We start from the raw sequence: 24701 nt of genomic DNA on the forward strand, positions 1-24701 counted from the left end.
TTCTTAAACAGTGAAAGGTCGACTTTTAAGAATATAAATGACTTCAAATAAATACTTAAATATCTAAAGTGGTAAAATGTAATATATACATAAAACAGAGACCTGGGACACATTTCTGAAAAATAAATTGTTGTATTTTGCTACTAAGCATTGCCTCACATATTCTAAGTTGACAGAATATTTATTTTGTTGTGGAGTATTGCCACAGTGTGGTATTGCTACTTTTACGTCAGTTAAGGATCTGATGACTTATTTCACTACTATGGAGCAAAAACTACAGAACTGTACAAGTGTTGAGCTATCTCTTATTATAACTTGGAAAATTGGAAAAGGGTGTAGCAATCTATTGAAATTTGTAAATAGAGCATCCATCCATCCGTTCATTCATTCATCCATCTGCTGTGGCATATCTGGCTTTAGGTTGCGGGGTGCAGCAGTCTAAGCAGAGTAACCCCAACCTCACTCTTTGGCTATTGTTTTAGATGTACAGCAATTGTCTTTAAGTATGCTATAGAAATAAACATGACTTGACCTCTTCCAGCTCTACCGGGGGATATTGAGGCATTTCTAAACCAATCGAGAGATTTAAACTCTCAGTGTGCCCTCCTCTCAGTAGGACATGCCCATAACACCTTACCTAGAAGGAGGTGGTTTGGACATCCAAATCAGATCTCCAAACCACCTCAACTGGCTCTTTTCAATGTGAAGAAATGGCGCAGGGCTGTCCAACTCCAGTCCTCGAGAGCTACTGCCCTGCACCTTTTAGATGCATCCTTGTTCCGATACACCTGAATCAAATGAATGGCTTGTTACCAGGCCTTTGCCAAAGCTGATGGCATGCTGAAGAGAAAATCCAATCATTTGATTCAGCTGTTTTGGAGTAGGGACTGAAGTTAGACACCCGTCGAATGGTGGGTGTACTCCAAATGAATGAGCTCCTGATGCTATTTTACCATGCAATTGACATGATTGAATGCCTTCTGTAAGTCACAAGGCACATAAACTCGAGGGGCTAACTCTGATATACGCTTAAATATCCTCTCCAGTATCCTGGCATGAAGCTTCCCAGGTGGGCTGAGGAGTATGATCCCCCAATAGTTGGGGCACACTCTCTGGTTCCCTTTCTTGAATAAAGGAACCACTAGTTTTTGAGATGTGGTGGTCCTTGAAGGGTTCCACCAACCATTGTGGTGCCTCTTGAGGTCTGGCCTCTTGAGGTCACTCCCTATTGTTCCCAGACTTTCCTTCCATTACAGAAGGCAAATCAGTGGGGCCACTTTTGTGCTGCTGGCCATCAGATACTTTCCAGATGGTTTTACATGGTGGATCACAATCTGATGGAACTTTTCTGCTTTCATATTTCTATTAGTTTTGACAAGATCCCCAGCACCACTGGCTGAAATTCATCCCCAAAACACGACAAAGCCTCCACCGTGTTTTACTGATGGCTGTACATACTCACTGTTGTACCACTCTCCTGACCTCCACTGTACATACTGACAACAACTTGAACCAATTTTTTTTTTAACTTGGATTCATCACTCCTTAAGACCCAAGTACCTCTGACTTTCAGTCCAGTTCTTGTGTAATTTGACATACCTCAGGCTTTTATCCCTGTTTCAAGTACGGAACTCATTATATTCTATTGGTTGCAATAAAAAAAAATAAAACGTCAACAGTTAAAAGGTTCTAAAGATGTTTCTGAATTATAAACTATCTCAGTAAAATATGTGTAGCGTAACCTGTTTAGCATAACTCACTTGACCAGAGCTGTTTATTTTCTAGCTGTACTAGGACAAGAAGATGATTACATCAAAGTCCCCAAATTAATGTTTTTTAAAATACTGCAGCATAAAGATAGGTTAAATTGTTTTGGTACAAATGATCTGTAAGGTGTCTAGTATCAATGTCTATATTTGCAATTATTTAGCTTTGTTCAGTATAGCCATAGACTGACTGAACATTTTAATGGCAACAATAGTGACCAGAATAATGCTGTATATCTAGGCATGCTCAGAAAGGATCGTTCTTGCGCTTACTATCACAATCAATGAATGATAGTTGACAGCAAAACCCTGCTTTGAGGCACTATTTCTCATCCCAGTCACTTCACACTTATAGGTGCAAATCACCTCAGTGCAAACAGAAGGTCATTTACTCGGTGAAGCCAAAAAAGCAGAGATGAGAACCTGAAACCACTGAGCCCGACACCTTCCACCCCTTGGCTGCACCTAGAAATAAAAAAGCCCAAAACAGACTTTTTTTATCGAATTTTCCCTTCCCTTTTTAATCGGTGACAAACAGAAGGCCTGGTTGAATTTAAAGCCCACTTAGAATCAAGCTAACTTATTGCTGGCAATGAAAGTCAAGCTCTTACTATGGTTTTACAGGGACCAAAAACAGTCCTGATACCCAATACCACCACAAGCATCCCCCGCAGGATACCCCAGTCCACATAACACATGTAGACTGGTTGAGCAATCTCCCATACACCCTCAAATATCATGACCAGGATGAAAACCACATTATTTGTCCAGAATCCAAGATTCATCTAATGGTTGAACTCTCCTCTGAGGTATGCTGGCATAGACCTTACTGGTCAAGCTGAGTAGTGTGATCCCCTTATAGCTGCAATGCAGAAGAAACTTAACGTGAAGCTCATCCACCCCTAGTGCCCTGCCACCAAAATGTTTTTTAACTACCTCCTGACCTCTCTCTTCACTGTCTCTCTTTCCACTACAAAAGGTGTGTCAGTGGGATTGAAGAGATTCTCGAAGTACTCCACTATCTGACTATATCCTCTGTTGAAGTTAGCAGCTCTCCATCTCCACTGAATAAAGTGTGAGTTGGAAGCTGCTTTTCTCCTTGTGTCACCTGACAGTTTGCTAGAATTACCTCAAGGCTGACTGAAAGTCATGCTCTGTGGCTTCAGTTTTTGCTTCTGCTACTGTGAGAACCACACTTTGCTTAGCATTCCAGTACTTGTCAGTTGCCTCCTAAACTATCCAGGCTTGACAGGACTCATCTCCTGTGTCCACTTTCTGGTTCTGGGCTCACTGCAGTCACAACAGACATCGACCACCTTATGATTGTAATCTGTACACTAATGGCAGTAGGGAAAATGGTCCATTCATACTTGTGAGGTCCTTTCTGAAGTGCTTGAACTTATAGCTAAAGAATATTTTTATCTACATAGCTGTGATTAAGATGTTGAAGATTACTTTAGCATACAAGATCACAATCTAGTTGACCAACCCCATGCAACCCAAAGGGAGAAAATTGTCATTATTTATAGACATCCTATTTAGTAGTGTGTGCTCAAATAGCTTTACAAACTGTAATACATCAACTTATATTAATACCCATACTAATATATTGTTCTTTTCACTCTTTGTTACTTTATTTCTGTTTTACACCTTTCTAAGTTCATAAATTAGAAAAATGATTTAAAATTGAATTTATGTTTTCAATGCAATAAATAAGCGAGGCAAGAATCAAAAAATATGCAAGCTTTTGTGGTAAGTGGGCTCATATCTTGAATTTACCCTCATTTTTACAGTTCTGTATATACATGCATTGCGAGGTTTGTGATGCATGTACGTATACATCATCAGACCCATGTCATGCAAATTATGCTGAAATAGAAGAGACAGTAAACTGAAGTCTAAGTGACAGACAACTGAACCTCTAAATCCAATATGACAGTTGATGATAACGCCCTGATTGGTTTTCTCCTTTTTGATTTCCTTGTCAGTGATGTGAGTAGGCATTAGCTTTTCTGTAGGAAAGATATCAGGACCCCGCAGCTGTTATCCAAACCTGAATGGATGCATTCTAATCCAAAAGCAGAACAATCATCTTGGATTTAGTGTCACAGCAACATATCTCAGATATGTCATGAAATGGAAGTATTTTGTTTGTATAAGCCTAATGGGTATACTTACTGATGTATAGAGGTATCCTTCACTATTCATGGCGAGGTACAACCCTGTCTTTGCCCCCTGAATTGCCACAATCCGCAGCCCCACTGGAATTAAGTTGAACTGTGCTAAATTGGGAAATAAAGTCAGAGATAGAGAAGGAAGGAAAGGAAAAAGTCAGAAAATCAAACTGCAATACCATATCACAACACATTCTGCTATTCTGTATTCATATTTGCAGGGTGAATGGCTCCAGTGTCAGTGCTGCCTGCGGTTTCTCTCTTAAGCCCAAATGCAGTGACCTCTTACTTTATGTTTATGGAAACATAACACTCTGTCACCTTCACTGAGCTTTGTGCTGCCACTAAAACTGAACAATAATGGAAATGTTCTGCCATGCCAACTGCAGCTTAGAGTAAAGACAGCAACGCAGTGTTGGTAAAATACACTAGTAAGCTAGTTAACAGTTCACCAAGAAGTAATGTTACATCGAGAGTAAATAAAATGCCACATTCAGACTTCGGCTTTAAAAAAAGGCCTATGTCTGACTCTTGAAGGTCAAAAACAAAGAAATGATAAGAGAGCACTGCATAGTTTCCGCTCTGATGGCCAGATTTAGTTTGCGAAAGGTCAGGACGAACATTCACATCGTCTCAACGGTTGTAATATGTCACTGCTCTCTCTGGTTTATAAAGTGCATATAGTGACCTGCAGATCCAATCAGAATCTGTGATCCAAGCGTTTCTGCACGAGAGCCGAACACACTAAATTGCCAAAGTTTGACAGGCACTGCGACATGATGTGCTTCCTATTAAGAGACAAAAATAACAGTCCTAATTGAACCAATTTTGACAGGTGAGCTGACAAAATCCTAACTTTTTCCTCCACTCTTCAGCCATAGGCCCTTACAGCACAGCACGACACCTGCTGTTGTTCGGTTAAGTTCTTTACAGCATTAACTTTGGCAAAAAAATTACGAGCATTTCCATTTTCCAGTTTTATATATATATATAAGTGGGTAGAAGCAATGCTGGAGGCTAGATTTGTAATAATTGTTAAAAACTTACAACATAAGCATGATATCTGTACACTGATACTCACAAAATGAGCTGCTTTCATCCCTTGTGCTGTCGACAGTGCCATCAGGCTGCATCTGCAGGTAGTATCCATGTTGGCTGTACAGCCGGGTAACGATGCCTTTCAGCTGTGGCTCTGCAAGGGAGGACCAGAAAGCAGCGTGGCATTAGACAGATGTGACATTTACTAATTTAATGGCCCTGAAAAAAAAACGAATGGTTAGTCAAATATGTCATTTTAAACAAAGGCACCAATGAGAAAAATTAAGAAGTGTATTATATGAAGCTAGGATGTGGTTTATGTGCGACGTAACCTTAATGATTTTCTGTTATGAACTAATTTAAAATGATCATGTATGCTGAAGGGCAACTGGGCATCAGCATTACACATTTATAAACTTTTATTGGCGGTGGAAGATCTCTAATATTATAATAGAAGAATATTTGTACAACCTTAAAGCAATTTGCAATAACATGTAAGAATATTACACGGCTATGTATTTTTTTGTACAAGACAGTGATTTCTCTGTAGGGAAACCAGTGGGTGATGTCATGCTGGTAACATCCATCTTTTTTACATACAGTGCATAGTTTGTTTCACTGTTCTTCTTTAGCCATGTGCCATGAGCAAATAAAGTAAAGTGAGATACTTCACAGTCTCCTTCTTGCTAAATAAACAATATATTCAAGGGGACTGGGTGCTAAATGTGACTGACTAGAGGAGCTGAATGTTTCATGAGCGGAGTCCCCACAGCCTACTCTGTGTCCATTTAACAAACTGAATCTCTGCAGCACCAGGCTCTTTGTTGTGATTTCTCTTTTGAGCTCAGCACCTTAATGTCGTGCTACTCCAACAACAAGGATAACCCTGCATTTCCCCTGATTTTGCTTGTAGCAGAGTGCTTTATTCAGTCAGGACTAGTGACCTGATCAGCCCCCTTCATTCCAGCTTTAATAAGGCAGATGAAAGATGGTTAAAGGAGCAGTTTATGATGGAGCCTCTGGAGGGCCATCTGGGAGTTCCCCTTCCACTATACTCCTCACATGCACTCGCACACACTCCTCTGGGAATGACCTGGGGCACTGCGCAATCTGCCCGTCTTCTTCACACTATAGCGCGAGGAGCCTGAGCGAGGCAGAGGATACAGGGATGAGATCTGTAGGACTATTTCCCAGAGGAAGTGTGCCAGGGCTGAAACATCAGTGAAACTGTGACCTACTCCCATTGTTACACGCATGCACGTCCTTTTGTTTTCAAAGCCTCCTGTCAAAACATTTCTCTGTCTCCACTCTCTCACTTTCCTCTCCTTTTCCATTCCATACCCTCTGAGTTATATTTGCTTTCATCCCACCTAATAACATCATGCATCATCCAATCAGAGCAGGGAAGCCGTTCATTAGTTGTCCCCGCAGATTCAAAAGAGAGAGATGAGAGACAGAGAGAAAGAAAGGGAAATGGGAGGATCGGGGAGGACAGAAGCGAGCAGAGGGACAGCGAGGGAACAGTGAATGAGATGACACTGACATTTCATGAAGAGCTGTATGTGCAGGAGAGGGGGGAAAAAAAGCACATTTAGGCAGAAATTCAATAGACAGCTTGTGCAATATAGCTGCAATCAAAACTCCCATGCTTGGTGTCAGGCGCACTAAAACTAATGTTTCACTTAGCAGAGCTGGCTCTGACTCCACAGTCCTCACCACAGCACCAGCACACATTAGATTTTGATCCAGCATAATGAGAGCAGGCTCCCAGGAAAGAACACGACAGCTGTATTTTACCACAGCTGCACTGAGGGTTCATTGTGGTCAGCGGATTGGTCACGTCGTGTGAAAACACTGATGTCACCACAGTCCCATCACCATTTATACTGGTGATCAAGGCACCAGATTGCTGAAATAGTCTCCTAAATGATATGTGTCAGAACTCGGGGGGGGGGGGGGGGGGGGGGGGGTGGAGTAAAAGTTTTTCAAGGAAGTCTCCTATTTTCCAGCTGTTGCAACATCTTCCTCTTGTAATATGGGAATCTCAGAGCTTTTGCAATGGTGTGTCACTGAAATGTTGGCAGAAACCAGCTCAATCGTACTCTTGTATCTTCAAAGAGCAGTTTAAACCAAATGTCCCACCATTTCTGGCACACGTCACCATTTGTGAGGATGTGAGACGCTGACATAATGTGCCCTGCAGAAATGTAAGGATCTTTAGGTAAAAATTTGTTTGATCTTCAAAGATATTTCTGCTCTAGAATAAAAGACTCTGTAAAAAAAGAGTGAAGCTAATATGGAAGTGACTTAAACTTCTATAGTAGCATGTTAGCTTATAACTTCCAGTTCTTTCCAATGGCAAGTATTTTAGCAGTTGCAAAAATTCAATTCAGGGTCACAAGAGGGCTGGAGCTTATCCCAACTAGCATAGGGTGACAGGTGACAAATATTTGCACTCACATTTAAATCTTATTGAATACAATAGTGCATAATAATACTGCTTCTTGCATCCTTTATGTACAGTGTATGTCTAAAACTCAGGCAGATAGACACTCACTCTCTGACTTTGGCCCAGAATATTTTTTCTTGTCATATTTTTAAAAGAATGAATTAATAAAGGAAGTAATCCATTGATTAATAATTAATTAGTCAAATTAGCTGCAGCCTTGAACTGATTAGTTGTTTTTTGGTTGGCTATTTTCAAGCTGAGGTAGTGCAGTTTCTTCTTTTCAATTCTTTTTTACCAAAAGAAGATTAGTGGAGCAACTGAGGCCAAATCCGCACAACAAATGTCGACAGTGATGAGATATAGTCCTGTCTTTCGTGTCTGAATTCTTCCCGGTAATAAGAGGTCTCTGATTATGTGGGCTCGCAATATTAAGATTGATGAAATAGGGCTTTATGAAGAATTTCACTGGGTAGCTAATTCTTTATAGGGCACCAATGGCTTATGTAAAAAGGAATAAATATGTTTTCTATTGCCATATTGTAGTTGCTTGTTGTATTAATGAATTGGAGAGACAAATAAATAAGCTGGAAAAAAAGAGGATGGTTGTGCCAGGGATTAAAAAAAAAAAAAAAGCAGACTTCATAAGGACAATGAAGACGAGGAGTTTGGCCAAACATTTAGATTTTCAGACCAACATGGTGAGAATGGCAAATAGGTTGTTGTGTTTACCGTCCAAAAAGAGGGGATAGTGTAATATATCACTGGGATTTAAAGCAAATTGGAATCTGAAGTCTTTTTAAACAGCAAACTGAATGAAATTCACAAAATCATGAGGAGAAGAAATCTGAGCAAATGGTAAAAGTAAGAACTTATTGTTTATTCAAGAAAGATTACAGATGTCACAAATGTTTTAAATATAATTTTTCTTATTTTGCTCATTAAAGATGGGGAATATTATCATTACATATTAAACGTGGAAGATACAGGAAAATTCCCTTCATTTTATTTTGAAATTATTTATATTTTATTTATTTAAGTCCACATTCCTGATTTGGATAGGCTTTGATATTGAAGATTCATTTAAATGTATTTTTATTAATGTTTTTTTTTTCATTTTATAAATATATCTTTCTAAATCATGTAAAGAGGACAACAGTAACATGTTAGACAAATTCTTCATATTACTCCATGCGGATTATAGACTTATATATATATATGGATTGTGTCAAATATGCACATGCAGCATTTACAGCTTTGGTTAGAAAACATAGTAAAATATCTCCTGGAACATTATTACATTATTATCTCTGTTTATGTTTACGTTATTATACAACTCTGATATGCTGATGTTGACCTGTTTAAATAAGCTAGCTGTGTTGTAAATGTAAAGAACATTTAACACTTTGTTAAAGAGTCAACTAGAAACACCTGAAAATCTTATTTTCTGCCCATTGTCCAGCATCACTACTGAGAGATTTTTGTTTCATTTAAGTAGAACAATTTAGATTAAAGGCTTAAACTAAATAAATATCTTACTATAATGATTGTATCAAATGCACACGTGTCTGTTCCCTAACTCCTCCTAGACTTGTTAATCAATGGGAATGAAGAAAAATTAAAAATATATGTATTTATTATTAATTTATCTGGTGTGTATAAACAGCCATTTTTGCCATCTGACTTTATCTGACTTTATCTCACTATCACAACAAGATGGCGGCGCGCACGGGTGCAGCGGCTCTTAGCTCTCCAGTTTGGTGCTCGTTTTTACTTTTAATGTGGATATTTTGTAATGTTTGCAACGCCGCCATCTCTTACAGTCGCCAGAACCTAATTGACCTAGGTTTTAAATATAGTTTGTCTGTTTCTGGCGACTATCAGCGAACACACAACATCCTGGTGGAGATAGCGAGACCGCCAGGGTCACCGTGGATGGTCTGCCCGCCCAGCAAGCGTAGAAGGCGACGGAGGGAAAGAAAGCAGAAGAGGGGATGCCGGTCGGGCTCAGACGCTAGGCTACGCAAACATCCACACCGGCCAGCACTTCCGAGCCTTTTCCTATCGAACGCCAGATCCATCACCCACAAACTTGACGAATTGGAGCTACAGATAGCCAACACAAGCTTTGCACGTAACTGCAGCATTATTCTTATTACGGAGACGTGGCTTCACCCGCTGATTCCCGACGCTGCAGTCGAGTTAGCAGGCCGCACGCTACACCGGCATGACAGAAACAGCAACTCAGGTAAAAGCAGAGGAGGGGGGCTATGTGTTTACGTGCATAACGAGTGGTGTTGTAACAGCAGGATCATTCACACACACTGTTCTCCTGATTTGGAGGTTCTGGCAGTCTCGTGCAGACCTTTTTACATCCCGAGGGAGTTTACAGTAGTTATTGTGATAGCTGTTTATATACCGCCGGATGCTAACGTTAGCACGGTTCTCAGCCTCTGGCTCAACACCATAAACAAACAACAGCTTGCCCACCCCGATGGGGTTTTTATTGTCGCCGGCGACTTTAACAAAGCGTGCCTAAAGACTGTGCTTCCTAAATTTGTCCAGTTTGTGGACTTTGCTACGAGAGGAGAACACACTTTGGACCATGTCTATTCAAACATCAGGCATGCTTTCAGAGCGACACCCCTCCCCCACCTGGCTGGATCTGACCACCTCTGCATGTCCCTCACCCCCACCTACACCCCCCTGCTGAGAAAAACAAAGCCCCAGACAAAGACAATAAAAACCTGGCCTGAAGGAGCCCTTTCTCAACTGCAGGACTGCTTCTCAACAACTGTATGGGATTTATTCTCCAGCCACAACCTCCAGGAGTACACGGACACTGTACTGTCGTACATCAGGAACTGTGTTGACAATGTCACCGTCAACAAAAGGGTCAGGGTATTTCCAAATCAAAAACCCTGGATGAATAGCGAAGTGCAATCCCTCCTAAAAAGCCGCAACACTGCCTTCAAGTCAGGGGACAGGGCTGCGTATAGGGCGGCCAGGGCAGACCTGAGTAGAGGCATCAGGAAAGCTAAGGCTGCCTATAGGAGGAGGATTGAAGATCACTTTGCTGACAACGACCCCGGAAAAATGTGGCAGGGGATCAATCACATTACCAACTACAGAAGCAATAACCAGGCAACATCTAGGACTGATGCCTCACTGGCTGAGGATCTAAACCGTTTCTTCGCCCGCTTTGAGACGACCAAGCCCTCAGCTGCCACACCACTTCCACCCGCCCCCAGCACTGGCACACTAACACTTAGGGAGCACCAAGTGAGGTGTGTTCTAAGGTCAGTGAATCCCAGGAAGGCGGCAGGTCCTGATGGAATACATGGAAAGGTTCTTAGAGCATGTGCTGACGAACTGACCGGAGTCTTCACTAAAATCTTCAACCTTTCCTTGTCATCAAACACCGTCCCGCCCTGCCTCAAAACCTCCACCATCATCCCCATCGCCAAGAAGACAGCTGTGGCCAGCCCAAATGACTACAGGCCTGTTGCACTTACGCCTGTAGTGATGAAGTGCTTTGAGAGACTGGTCTGTCAGCACATCAGGGCCGGTCTGCCTCCCACTCTGGACCCCCACCAATTTGCCTACAGGACAAATCGTTCCACCGAGGACGCTATCACCATAGCGCTCCACACTGCGCTGAGTCACCTGGAGCACCGAGGAAGCTATGTGAGAATGCTCTTTCTGGACTTCAGCTCAGCATTCAATCATATCATCCCGGAGATCCTGGTCCAGAAACTGTCTCACCTGGGACTCTCCACCCCCATCTGCCTCTGGATCAAGGACTTCCTGACAAATAGACCACAGTCTGTCAGACTCGGCCCCCACCGGTCCAGCACCATCACACTCAGCACCGGGTCTCCACAAGGATGTGTTTTGAGTCCCCTCCTGTTTACGCTCTACACATCCGACTGCTCCCCTACCCATCTCTCAAACACCATCATAAAGTTCGCGGATGACACCACAGTGGTTGGACTCATCTCAAGGGGGGATGAGTCGGACTACAGAGATGAGGTCAACAGACTGACTGAGTGGTGTTCAGTTAACAACCTCCAACTGAACACCACGAAAACTAAAGAACTTATCTTGGACTTCAGGAAGGGCAGAGCAGACCCGGCCCCACTTTACATTCACGGGAGCTGTGTGGAGAGGGTACACTCCATGAGGTTTCTGGGCGTGCAGATATCTGATGACCTCTCCTGGACTGCAAATACTACAGCGGTGGTTAAAAAGGCCCAGCAGCGTCTCCACTTTCTGAGAGTGCTCAGGAGGAACAACCTAGAGGAGAGGCTGCTGGTGACATTTTACAGAGCCACCATAGAGAGCATCCTAACGTACGGCATAACAACATGGTATGCAGGGTGCTCAGCTGCAGACAGGAAAGTACTGCAGAGGGTCATCAACACAGCCCAGAAGATCACTGGCTGCTCTCTGCCCAGCCTGGAGGTCACTGCAAACTCTCGGTACCTCAGCAGAGCTGGCAATATCATCAAGGACCACTCTCACCCCAGCAACCAACTGTTTGAACTATTACCGTCAGGCCAACGGTACAGGTCACATAAAACCAGGACAAACAGATTCAGGGATAGCTTCTTTCCCAGAGCTATCACCGTAGTAAATAAGCACAAAAACAATTGAACCTATTCCATACCGTCACTGTCATTATATTATGCTGCTTTTCATACTGTCATTATATTAATGCTGCTATCCTGTATATATTGTACATACTATTGTTTGAGTACTTACGATTGTTTTTTTTGTACCTTTTATATTTTACATTTATATTTATTATTGAAACTTGCACCAAGGGAGTGGCACTCCAATTTCGTTGTACTCTGTACAATGACAATAAAGGCTATTCTATTCTATTCTATTCTATATTGCGATATAATGAAGAACAATAACATGAATAAATGAGCAGAATCTGTATCTGCAGAAAACTGAGTGACTTAACTAAACTGACTTCATTTTTTTTAAAGTTACAAATGGTGCTTTACCCCCTAAACTAGTTTGTGTACATGCCACAGTATAGCAAGCGCACATTATTAGGCAAGCCAACTTCTCCTGCTTTTATAAGCCCTGGAGGAGCATTCTGATAGATAGTGACACAGTCTGACAGCAGTCTACCTCTGGATTAGCAAAGCACACAGAGTTGTTTACATGAGCAAAAAGCCAGTGTTTGTATCATGAGCATGCTTAGTGTGCACACTGAGTATCTACTTCTGCTTCACAGGGGTAAACAGAGAAGATGATAACTTGGAGAGCTACTGGATCAAAGGTCATGTGTACTGATTTTGGCATAACAGGGCATACGTGCTCTAAAACAGTAAAAGCATATTTGATTTATTGCAGGGGACAAAACAGTGACCATTTTATGGTCCTCTAAGTCAAAGTACTGCATAATGGAGTGATAGAAAGCACACAGGTGCAAAAGTAAAACTTGGGGTTGCCATTTCCGCTGTTTCTCAGTTCTGTTTAGCTGTATTCAAAACAAATATTCTAGCTCAGAGTGTAAAAAAAAATGAGGCCCAGGGGATCACAGACAGACCAAAGACTGCAATTTGGCCCAATATGGATTTTAATTGTATTTTCATAAGTTTTGCAGCTTTTCCTGCTGATAAAGAGCTCCACCATGCCCATTCATACAACAACAAAGTAAATACGTAATAGATAAACACAAAGTTTCTATTTTCTCTGTCTATTATGGAAATGTATGCTTTCTACAAATGGATTTACAGTAAGAAAAAAACAAAAATAATAACATTCAATTGAATCTTTTATGTAATTTTCCACCTTTATTTCTTAATTAAGCCTAAAGAGTCGTGCTGACAGAGTTTTCGTTATCATGTTGAAAAACTGAGGTGTGTTAGCGAAGTAATTTTTTTAAAAACATATCAGGCATTAAATGTTTAGTTAAAGTTCTTTACACTGACATAAAGAGGAGTTTCACTGGTTTCTGCCCTCTTAAGGGGTCTGAATGTGGCCCACTGTGCACAGCTATAGTCCCAGCTTTAGTTGCTCGTTAATTGTTACTTTTATGTCCTGTTAAAGATTCAGTGTGGTTTTAGCTTGTGCAGCTTTTTTAGTTAGGGCCTTCTCTTGTTTCAGCAGAGTAAATTTCCAAACTGTGTCTAAAGTAGTTAAAACTAGCTCCGCTTCAGCCAGATGCTTCTGTAAGAGGGCATTTACACATTGTTGCGTAAGCATTACCAATGATATAACGCCTTACTCAGTATTATAAAGTGACAGGGGACTTTTTGTAGATGCCTTTTTAATATTTAAAATTACTTTTATCTGTCAGCTTTTTGGAATTTTACTTAAGTAAGCAGGACTTTTACTAAGAGTGCTTTAAGACCAGTTTACTGTTTTGGGGGCAGTTACAGTCCCATTAACTGTAATGAAGGGCTGCAGCCTGTGATATACACTGTGAGAAATTATTGAAACATATTTGCAAATCCAGTTTGCTTACTTTAATTGGATTCAGAAATGGAACTTTTTATCAAAGTGGTTGCAGGCTCTCTGCAATTCTATAAATTCACTAGTTGGCCAATTGTTTCAACTTTATATATTTATGCACACATTATCTAACACAGTAACGTGAGACGGTTAATCCTTTGGGGGGGGGGGGGGGGGGGGGGGGGTTGAAACTGAGGCCATTAATCAAACCAGCCTTGTTTTTGTAGAAAAGAAGAACAATGTATTTTTCATTGGGTCATGACCAGACGCATGACATTGAAAGTGTGCTGGAAAATGGAACACAAGCTTTTGGTAATCAGTGTTTCTGCACTCAAACGTGACCATATATTTAAAAAAAGAAAAAAGAAAAGAAAGCTCATGATCATCATTAATCCTACCATGTTTATCTGCTGTGATTCATCCAGAGTCAGTTGCAACCCTGTTCTGTAGTTACACGAGCAGCGGGCAGTGCACACATTCTTTCAGGGTGAACACACCTACATCTGCCTTGCAGAATTTTCTCTAAATATGCCAGCAGCACAACGTGCAGCTTCCACCGTCCAGGGTATTTCCCATGGAGGGGAAGCACGTGTGTGTGTGTGTGTGTGTGTGTGTGTGTGTGTGTGTGTGTGTGTGTGTGTGTAAGACTACATTCATCACTCCTGGGACATGTGTGGGCTTGAGTGACAGGAAACATTCGCTGATCCAGGTCAGTGGAGTGTGGGTCAAAGAGAGCTCCTTGTCTGTTTATGTACATCAACACAGGTGTTGTCAGCTCACCCGACAACATGTTGACTCATCAGCCGGCCCATTTTCAAGTGACCTCTCCACACATGAGAGGAAATATGACAAGCAGAAAAGAAAGTGTGTAGCGAGTCTCCCCTTAAGAGATGTGGATTTAAAAGACGCCGCATAAATGTGACACAACACAAGTCCCACGTTTGCTGCACAAAGTATAACGCAGTTTTCAAACGGCGAGACGGAGACATTATTAAGTTAGGTAAGTTGTCGAGAGCAGTTTGTTTATTAAATTGACTTTTCCTCTAATCCCAGCAGAAGCCGCTGCTAGGTTTACACCGGGACGCCCCTCATCAATTTGCATTCCACATCGATAATCATTTTGAGAATCGCACGGGGGAGAATGGAGCCTAGCCCTCCAGTTCAACCATACACACAGCAATTATGTGGGTCTCTGTATAAATGAGGTCAATGCACATAAGAACCCAAGGTAATCACTTCATACATCCCGGCTGCCATCAAGGACACTTAAACCCTTCGCTGCTGTGTAATTGCTCTGAAAAATAAGCAGCGGTTGAGATTTATCTCTAATCAGCGTAGTGTATGTCTCAGTGTTGGTTATCATTACACTAATGTATTTATCTGGCTTGATTTGAGCTCAGTATGTTGCTGGCTGATCTCCCCAAAGGCGAGCTCCTCTCGATAAGGTTGGAGGTAATTACTGGGGGCCTGCATGACTGAGCAGCCAAGGGCATTTTCCTCTGCTTTGACCCAATCGAACAACGGGGGTTTTCCTTGGCTTATATTTGCAGGAGTTCCCGATTCGCTCTTACCTTTTGCGTGAAAATACTCCACTCTGTGTTTTTGCATGCATGTACTCTACTGTATTTTACACATAAAAGAACGAGTCAGCCTCCCGCATGTGTGTTTGATTCTGCAGGTAATAAAAGGAGAATACAGTTTCTCGTTTTCTAAACTGGGCCAGGTCTACAGTACAGTGCTGCTAGTAATTATCAACCTTGTGGAAAGAGAGGAGGGAGAGGGAAGGGAAGGAAAGGAGAATTGGAAGCCTGAAGTCATGGTACCCAGCTAACAACTTTAACAAGAGTGAGGAATGCTCTGTGTATGTCCAGAAATAAAAGAGATAAGGACAGCAAGTGCGACACAAAAAAGGGCAATGATGGAGTGATGGAGCTGCAAAAAGATGCGACAAGAATAACGGGGAGGGAGAGGAGAGATGGGAAGACGCACCGGAAGGGATGTTGTAGAAGAGGGATAGGAGGACGGGGCGAGGTTAAAGAAAGAATAGGAACGAATGAGGTGTATCTCATCAGCAGCGAGTTCAAGAGTGGCCTCTTAATTTGAATTCAAGGCTTCATAAATCATTTCCTGTGACAATGGCAGCGATTCACATAAGTGAGGCACAGTTATTGCTTGTTATTAATGGCACTGACAAGAGCATGTCACACACGAGCACGAGCAAATAGGACTCACAACGCTTCCCTGACACACATTCAATATTCACATATGTGCTTCATTAGCATTATGACAGAAACGTATCAGTGACAGTTAACAACATGCTCAGCTCAGGGGATTCAGAGTAATGTGGGGCAGACCCCATGCTGCAAGTTTCTTCAGGTTGAAACGTAAAACACACACAGACACAAGTGGAGAAGTGCTCAAGCTCACGCCTCACCTATCCTTTTTTCTCCAATTGACCCGCCAGCAAGGACACAAATAGGCACTTGATATATGCAGAACAAACAAAGACAAACATCCTCTGAACTCCCACAGGGGTCCAGACCTCTGTCAGAATGTGTGATGATCATGCCAGCGAACATGCGACTGCGCTAAACAGTGTGATTGGGGCCAGGAAAGGATTTACACATTAAAGGTGTGGTTTGCAGTGTTTTTCTTTACTGAACCACTTATATGATGAGGTCCCCGCACAGCAGAGGAAAGTCATGCATAGAGATGCTTAAAGGCAGCTTCTCACCCATTGTAGATTTTCTGCCAAGCTTTGACTGAGATTAACTTTAGCAGACGCTGCCACACATATAGCATTTAAATAGGAAATAGAAAAGACCCTGACAGAATATACAAACAAGGAAACAGCCACAAACATTTCCAGTGGAATAATTTGCATGTATTCAAATAAATTCAAATTCAAATTTTATTTGTCACATATCATACACAGTACGATATGCAGTGAAATGCTTACACAAGTGCTCGTGACTTAAAGAAAAAATAAATAAATAAGGGTATGAATAAGATAGGAAATAAATATGAAAATTAAAAAGGGTAAATTTAACTGGGAAGAATAAGATAAAAATATATAAATTAAAGTTGAAAATAAAACAACTGTACAACAAAATACACAATACACAAATACACAGTCTAGAAATATATAAGAATGTATGAAGAAATATAAATATATATATATACAATAACAGCAGCTGTACAAGTATTAAATGGAAATGAAGAAATATAATGTCCAGTGTTGTGCAATCCACATTTGTAAGTGTCTTGTGCAGTGCAAATATGCTTAAAGTGATTTAGTGATGAAGTGATTCGATTAGATGACCACGCATCTAATTGAATTAGTATAAACAAAGTCCAGAATGTCCAGTGTGTGTTTAAGAACCATATGTGTGGGTCAGTACTATGTGGTGGTGTGATTGAGAAACCGTATCGCCTGCGGGAAGAAGCTTCTCCTCAGTCTCTATTCACATTTTTAAGTATTGATGCTTAATCAACATGTAAGGTATCAGAAATGGCAGACTCGTGACATTTCAGTACCATATTTATATTGCACATTATCATAGACAAAATACTAGGAGAGCATATTGTATATATTCCATTGCGAGTAATTCTGTTATGTAATTGAAATAATAGCTATTTTAGGTTAAAGACCTCATTATCATTTCATTGGTCCTATCTCTTAGCTTTTCTGCTTGGACTGGTGCCCTCATGACCCGAACCCAGATAAGTGATTGTAAATGGATAGATGGATATCTTACATTGGGCCTTGGTGCAGTCCCTTAGTTCATCGTCTGAAACAAGTCCTTTTAGCTACTTCCCTCTCTCTTTAATCACAATAGGTAAAACAATTGTTGGAGAAAAGAAAAAAGATGGCAATTTAACTGCAAAATTATATAGGTGCTGGACAACCTTGGTTTTATATGGGAACATATCCAGAAAACTGGCAACCAGCTGAGTCCAGTCTCCTATTGTAAAGAGAAGTGCCAAGACGAGTTGCGCATATCGCCACAGACTGACTCAGATTGATTGCAACGTGTTGGTAATCTGTCTGTGCTTATAAATTAGACTGCAGCTCTTTGCAGACTTTCACCAACCTGTGTGATAGTGATGGTCGTCAGCCTAAGATGGGCCGCCATTATTTGGAGACAGGTTACCTCCCACCAGGTGACCATAACAATTGCCTTGTGATCGAAAGTTGCTGTCCAGATTCTGATGGTGTTGCAAGCTCAACCACTGGGCAACCATTTGGTCACTATAACTACTAGCAATCAGTCACTGAGCCATAAGTCAACTTTCTTCTCATTTGCTGTCTCTTATAAACTCAAGGGTTTGACACCATGGGACGGAGAGCTTCTTCACTCACAGCTCATGCCGTGTGCCTGAGATGACCAGGGATATCTGCTCTCCGTGACATTGTAGAGCCAATAATAGAAAAAAAAGAGCAGTCCGAAGCGACTGGAATATACTAGTTTAACAATATATATGAGGCAAAGTATGTAATTGCGTAATAGGTCTCTTTTTATGTCCCTAAAATATATATTTTTTGGTTTCCCATCGCAGTATCCCATGGTTGTCTTCCATTTATGATCGCCTTCCTCTTACACTCTCCAAATTTCCCTCCACTTGTCTTCTCATCATTACCTCTTTACAGTAGGTGTCCTCTATTCTCAGTTTTTCTCTTGTTAGAGGTAAATTCAATCTCCCCTTGTCAGCTTTAATCAAAGCACCCACAGATTCAATTTAGCAGGCATGTGTGGGAGGTTAAGGTGGCATCTTCAGTAGGACAGGAAGAAAAAGAGGCATTTTTTGTACACACATCCTTCCTCCTGCCTCACTTTGAATACGATTTAAAGCCATTGTCAACAAGCTCTCTAAGGCAGGATCTTTTTCCACAAGCCAACTCCTAAACTCTAGCTGTAATAATACTTTAAAGTAAAAGATCAGTCTGTCATGTCCACTCACTTTATTTGTTAGACATAGGTAACTTAAAGATATAAAGTTAGGTAAACCATCAAAATTAAAATAACTAAATCTCTTAATCTCTGGTGTTTTTTACTTTACACAAGAAACTGCAAAAGATTAAAGCTTAAAACTTTTTCTTTCAAGACACACCATTTGGTGCCAGATAGTTTAGATGGCTGTGGAATACCGCGGGCTCTTTCGTGCTGGAAATCTCCTGACGTTGGTGGGATGACCTCATCAGCAACCAACGACTAATCTTCTGTTTGTCTCATCTAAATATGTCAAATTGTGATGAATACTAATCTTATTACAACTTTCCTGCAATGATGCGAAACAAACAATCTTCTACTGCAAAATTTTAATTTCGTCTTTAAAATTTAAATCAATAGCTGTCTAATAACATAGATAGGGTTAGAAGTCTTAAGTAAGTCTTGAGTTTTCTGTTCTTGCCCAGACTTAATGGGCAACAGGACACTTATAATGTATCTGGTAACAGCTGGGCAGTTAGAAATGAGTGCTATTATTGATCCTGCTTGTCAGTAGCCAGTCTTGTTGAAACTCATTAAGCTAATGAAACCTATTAATGTTATTCTACAAGTTTTGCACAAAATAAGCTATAACCTAGGTACATTGTGACACTCACCAATGATATTTTCACCTCAAATTCGTAATGAGGAGGAAATAGTTTTTGGTACTATGCCTCTGGGTTGGATGTACAGCAATCTTCTTGCAGGTAAAGGTTTTAATAACTAAAGAAAGTAAGGCATTTGTTACCTCGTAATGTCAGGACAGTAAATTCTAGTTTAAACTTCCACTGAGTGTTTTTTAAAAATCTTGCAGTTTGTGTACATGCATAATACTGACATGGTAACACTATTGAATCTGAAATAAACTTGCCAACACTCCTTGTTTTCCCTCAACTAGCAATTAAGAAGGGATTTGACTTGAGTGTGTGACTGCTCTCCACTGATGAAGCTATTGCTGCTGCTTGTCCAAAAACTAATTAGGAACATTTAAAGAAGTGCTAAAGCCCCAGTGCAAACGGTGCCCAGAGTTAATAACTACAGGTTTAATTTGATGACGATTGCTAACGTTTCCGTGACTTGAGGTTGGGACAGTTGCATTTTTTCTTCTTCTTTTTTTTAACTTTAGTAAATCCCATCAATATCAGAGCTGGGAGCCGGGTGGATGCACTGATGGTGCCGGTATAGCAGGTGCACTCAAACCTGCTGCACAGCTTCAGATAAAGATGCTGTTTTTTTTCTACTGAGCTTGCTGTTTTTATTCCATTTCGATTTGTCTTTACCTGCAATTTCAACACATGTAGTAAAGTGAGCTTACTGAGTCATTCGAATGACACCATCCTCACCAGCTGCGGCAGCCAACTGACGATCGGCGACCTAATCCAGCGCCGCCGACTCCGTTGGTTTGGCCACAGTTTTCGAATGGACCCGAGCCGCTACACCCATGGCCTACTCTGTTTGACCCGCCCCACCGATTGGAGGGTGCATCGAAATGCACCAAAGAAGACATGGATGAAACAAATCCAGGATTATTTGAAGGCCCTTCGACTTGACCTCGAGCAGGCAAGAACCATCGCCTTAGAAAAGCGTGGAAGATAATTGTTGGTCAAGCAAGAGAACCTGCGGCACCTACAGCAGCGTACTGGTTGTGCGGCAGACCACCGCCGCTGGTCGCCCGCTAAGGACAAGAAGAGGAAGAGAGCCTACGGGAAGTAAATCTAATCTAGGGCAAGATTACTTGAAACCATCAGCTTCACTATGAGGAGGCAGTTTCTAACTTCTGCATGTCAGAATGAATTACTATAGCAACAGCATTTGTCTTGGCACTTATTAAAAGTTTGGTACTGACCAGTCTGGCATAAGACCAAGTTATATCAGTCCTTGTTTCCCATCCCTGGTCCGAGTGACAGGATTCTTATTCAACAGCAGCAGGCAGCTGGAGCTCAGCTGGCGGAACAGGTTGTCCTCTAATTGCCAAGTTGAGGGTTTGTTTGACAGCCAGGGCATGTTGCTAAAGTCAAAGTTGCTCCCAATGGCAGGTGAGCACCTTTCACGGATGGTCTGACACCAATAGTGTGAATGAGAGAGAAAATAATGTATAAAATAAATTGCTGTGGTTACCACTAAGATCAACCATTTAACCCATACCACACTGAAAACCACCTTTAACCCACTACAACGCCCGCAAACCTTCATTCCAATTTAGGAAAGATGCTCAACTTTCGAACCATGACTGACTACTCTCTAAACAGATTAAGAGGATAACTGAAGAAGTGTTTTGCAGTGGCACTTAATATCCAACCCCATGGTTTCCCATCTCATCTTCTTCTCCACATGCTGCAGCTATGACAGTCTGATTCACAGCTCTCTGCTGTCCCACCCGTCTCCCCTTTAATCTCTCCACCAATATCTCTCCTTACTCTTCTGCATTTTTGATCTTTGGATCTGAGTCCACCCCCGTCATCACCATCCACCCCCAAAAACAATTTTCTGTGGCATTAGTAATATCTTCTACTCTTTTCTTTAAGCTTGTGTTTACCTCTGCAGACTTGCCCTGCTTCACTGTCTCTTTCTCTCTGTCTCTCTCTCTGACCCCTGTCACAGTCAGTAAAGTTCTGATGAGAAGCTACCTAACACTGCATTGTCTGATCAGGTGTTGTTGAGTAAGCGAGTTTGCAGCCTCGATCTCTTGGGGTCAGCTTAATGCTATCCTCTGCTGGATCTCTCCTTGTAACCCGGTCTGCTGCCTGCCAGCCAGGCCCTACATTTCTGCTCCAACTGTTGACTGGCTTCTCCAGTGCTTACACCTACAACATACTACTGCACCTCCATGCCAAACAGCATTTTCAATGCTACAAGATGTCCAGGTCTGCACTATATTTGCATGCATTAGTGTCTAATGACTCAGCTAATAGTGTTACTATTTTTAATGTGTATTAATATGTTTATGGTAAAACCTCTCTGAAGCCTACTAACATTTTTCGTCCACCAAAATCAAGATATATGGTTTATCTGAATTTTTTTCTGTATCTCATTTTATACCTACCTGCTAGTGCTTGTTTTTTCCAGATCTGTTGTCCGTGTGCTTGTTTGATTTAACTTAGAAAAAAGGTACCAAAGTTAATCTGCAGGGCCAGGGAGTTTGATATCCTTTCACTTTTCAAGTCAGATTCAACCTTGAACAAACCAAGAGGGAGATTATTGATTAATTGCTATACATTAATGAGCCAAATTGATCTGAAAGAAGGGCAGGAGTATAGATCCCTGACAGGGCAACCACTTGAAAGGGTTTTCTGTACAGTAAGGGACTATGCAGGACACCCAGAGGAAGGTGATTACACGGTAAAATCAGGTAGATGATCATCCTTTCTGTGATTTGTGCCAGCCACATTTACAAGTGGTGGGCAGTAGCAGTAATAAATTTAGCTTGTGTCTGCTGGTGTGATGCTAAAATGACAACTGAAACTATTCGCGGCTCAAAAACACTGCAGGAAGAGAATTTACATGTGGAGACAGAAAACATATAATTACATTTTTTGGCATCAGAGTATTAACTTGTGCAAATGGCTTTTATATGTACATGTTTTTAAAAGATATGCACTTGTGTTATATAATGGAAGTTTAATCTCTAATCTCTAAGCCTTTTTTTTAAATCCATAGAACTTATATAAGATATTTACATTGCATATCCTTCCAATGTCCCCATGTGGTCGTACTGGGAGTCTGGCTTCACCTTTCGGATTGTGGCTGTTAACTGTAGTCCTTATTCTGCTCTGTGAGCTCGCTGGCCAGCCTAAAAAGGTGGACAACTGGTTGTACTTAAGGCTTTTCCTGGGTGATCAGGCAGTAGAGTACTTAGATGTATATGATGGAGCATTGTCCCGCATTATTGTTCTCTCTGCTTTAAATGCTCTATACTCTCTGATGTCCCAAATTGTAGACAGTCCAAATAGCTCATCCTTAAAGGAAGCAACCAATACCAATACCCTCCACTGTGCTTTCATCTGGTCCATTAAGAGTTACTCTCATTTTATCTGTTCATCAAATCTTTGAAAAATCTTGCTTTGTGAAATCTTGATGCTTCCACCATGTGGCCATTTTATGTTGGCCTTATTTCTGAGCACTCCTGTCATTCTTATTCATTTTAATTGTTTAAATGTAAATGCACAAAAAGACCAGAGATCAGACGATGGCGCTCATATGGGATTTCTCTACTCATTTTGAGCACTCAAAACACTATACAAGCCCTGTTCATGCATTTTAAGTACTATTTTTAACTTATCAGTCAGACTACAATGCATGCATCAGGGGAACTCAGGGTTCAGTATCTTGCCCAAGGATAAGAATCACGTGCAGATTAGAGGAGCCGGGGGTCGAACAGCTCACCTTCTGATTGGGGAGATGAGCTGCTTTACTTCCTGAGAGTTTTAATTTTTTATGTCAAAAAACCCTCAAACCACCAAAAGTGGTGGTGGATTGTAACGCTTTCCATCACATTACATTTTTCTATTACATCTTTAATATTACCTCATTACAGTACTAACTGTATTAACATTGCTACTGTTCAAGCAACTGTTATTACTACTAACACAAAGCTAGCTTGATTGTCAACAGGTAACAAAAGCAGTAATAAGCGTTGTTGCTATGTAGCATCCATTTTTACCCATACCTGTCACTGTAGAAGTATTCTTTGGGCTGTTTTTCACCAGCTTTTCTGCTGGTTCTGTGTTTATACTTCAACACTAAAAGAAAATGTGTGCGCCTTCATTAGCATAGGGATTTATATGGCTCTGTACTCTCAGGTTTACATTTTTAACTCATAATTATGTGCATTATTTTTGTATGACGACCCCAACACTGAATGTCACACAAAGCTTAAAGCTCAAACAGCAGATGGGATATCTGGTGATTTTCCCTGAAAACACGATTAACTGTACTATATGTGGTCATAGTCGGTTCATGTTATGTCACATCTGTTAAATCTGAAAATTTTAGCAATGTCTTGTCAAAACAGACGTGGTTTCTGAATAGTTCATTGGATGTGACTGACAGGAAGTTATTCCCGTTTTAATGATATGCGGGCTTAAATGTATTAAGCCAGTACAATCTTATCATCAAACAATACCACCAACACAATTAAAGAAACTCCAAGAGTAAAACACTCAGATGCTCAGACCAAATGCAGTAAATAGTGTGAACTAAGATAAATACAGCAAAGCAATATTTTGGCAATGAGGATCCCGTTGAAGCAATGTAGACATATGTGAACAAAGGGATGCAGAATGAAATGAAAGTCCTCGTCAAGCATGAAGCACTGCTCTTCGCTTTTGATTCTCGTGTGGGGGAAACACTCTGAATTCACGGTTTCTTCTCCAATCAGCCGTGAAGGTATGTTTCCTCTTTAAGAATGATGTTTGTTCAGCAACATATTCTGTAGCATACTACTGTCGCTATTTGTGCACCAATGAGCCTAAACATTTCGAAGTCATCAATTCATTGCAGCAGTCACACCAAAGAAGAAAAAAGTACTTTGAAAATAAATTAAAAAAACATGATTTTTCTCCTGAATTAAAGCACACAAAGGTAAACATATAAGGAAAAGCAAAGACGCTTACTTTGTACGAAATGTTAAAAAAATAGCAAGCCATCATATAATGAGCACTATCTTATGAGCACTAATACTACAAAGCTTTTGTTTTGCATCCTTAAAGTGGTAAGAAAGAAAGGAATCTTAGCATCACATCACACGAATCTCTGTTCAGAGACTCAGAGCTGAAGTTCTGCTTTCAAAGACCAAGCATATCAGACAACCTGACAG

The 24701-nt window shown here is 41.0% G+C and overlaps 1 protein-coding gene across 1 annotated transcript in view; it reads right to left on the reverse strand.

Moving 5' to 3' along the window:
- fgf11b (fibroblast growth factor 11b) overlaps positions 1-24701 on the reverse strand; it is a 41585-nt gene that overhangs the window by 14580 nt on the left and 2304 nt on the right. Inside the window, exons 2-3 of the mRNA XM_026182338.2 lie at positions 5022-5132; positions 3945-4048 (exon numbers count right to left, since the gene is read on the reverse strand). Of these exons, the coding sequence (XP_026038123.1) occupies positions 3945-4048; positions 5022-5132 (215 nt within the window). The remainder of the gene's footprint in view (positions 1-3944; positions 4049-5021; positions 5133-24701) is intronic.

This window comes from Astatotilapia calliptera, chromosome 10, assembly GCF_964374335.1.
Source record: "Astatotilapia calliptera chromosome 10, fAstCal68.1, whole genome shotgun sequence".
In the NCBI taxonomy this organism is placed as follows: domain Eukaryota; kingdom Metazoa; phylum Chordata; class Actinopteri; order Cichliformes; family Cichlidae; genus Astatotilapia; species Astatotilapia calliptera.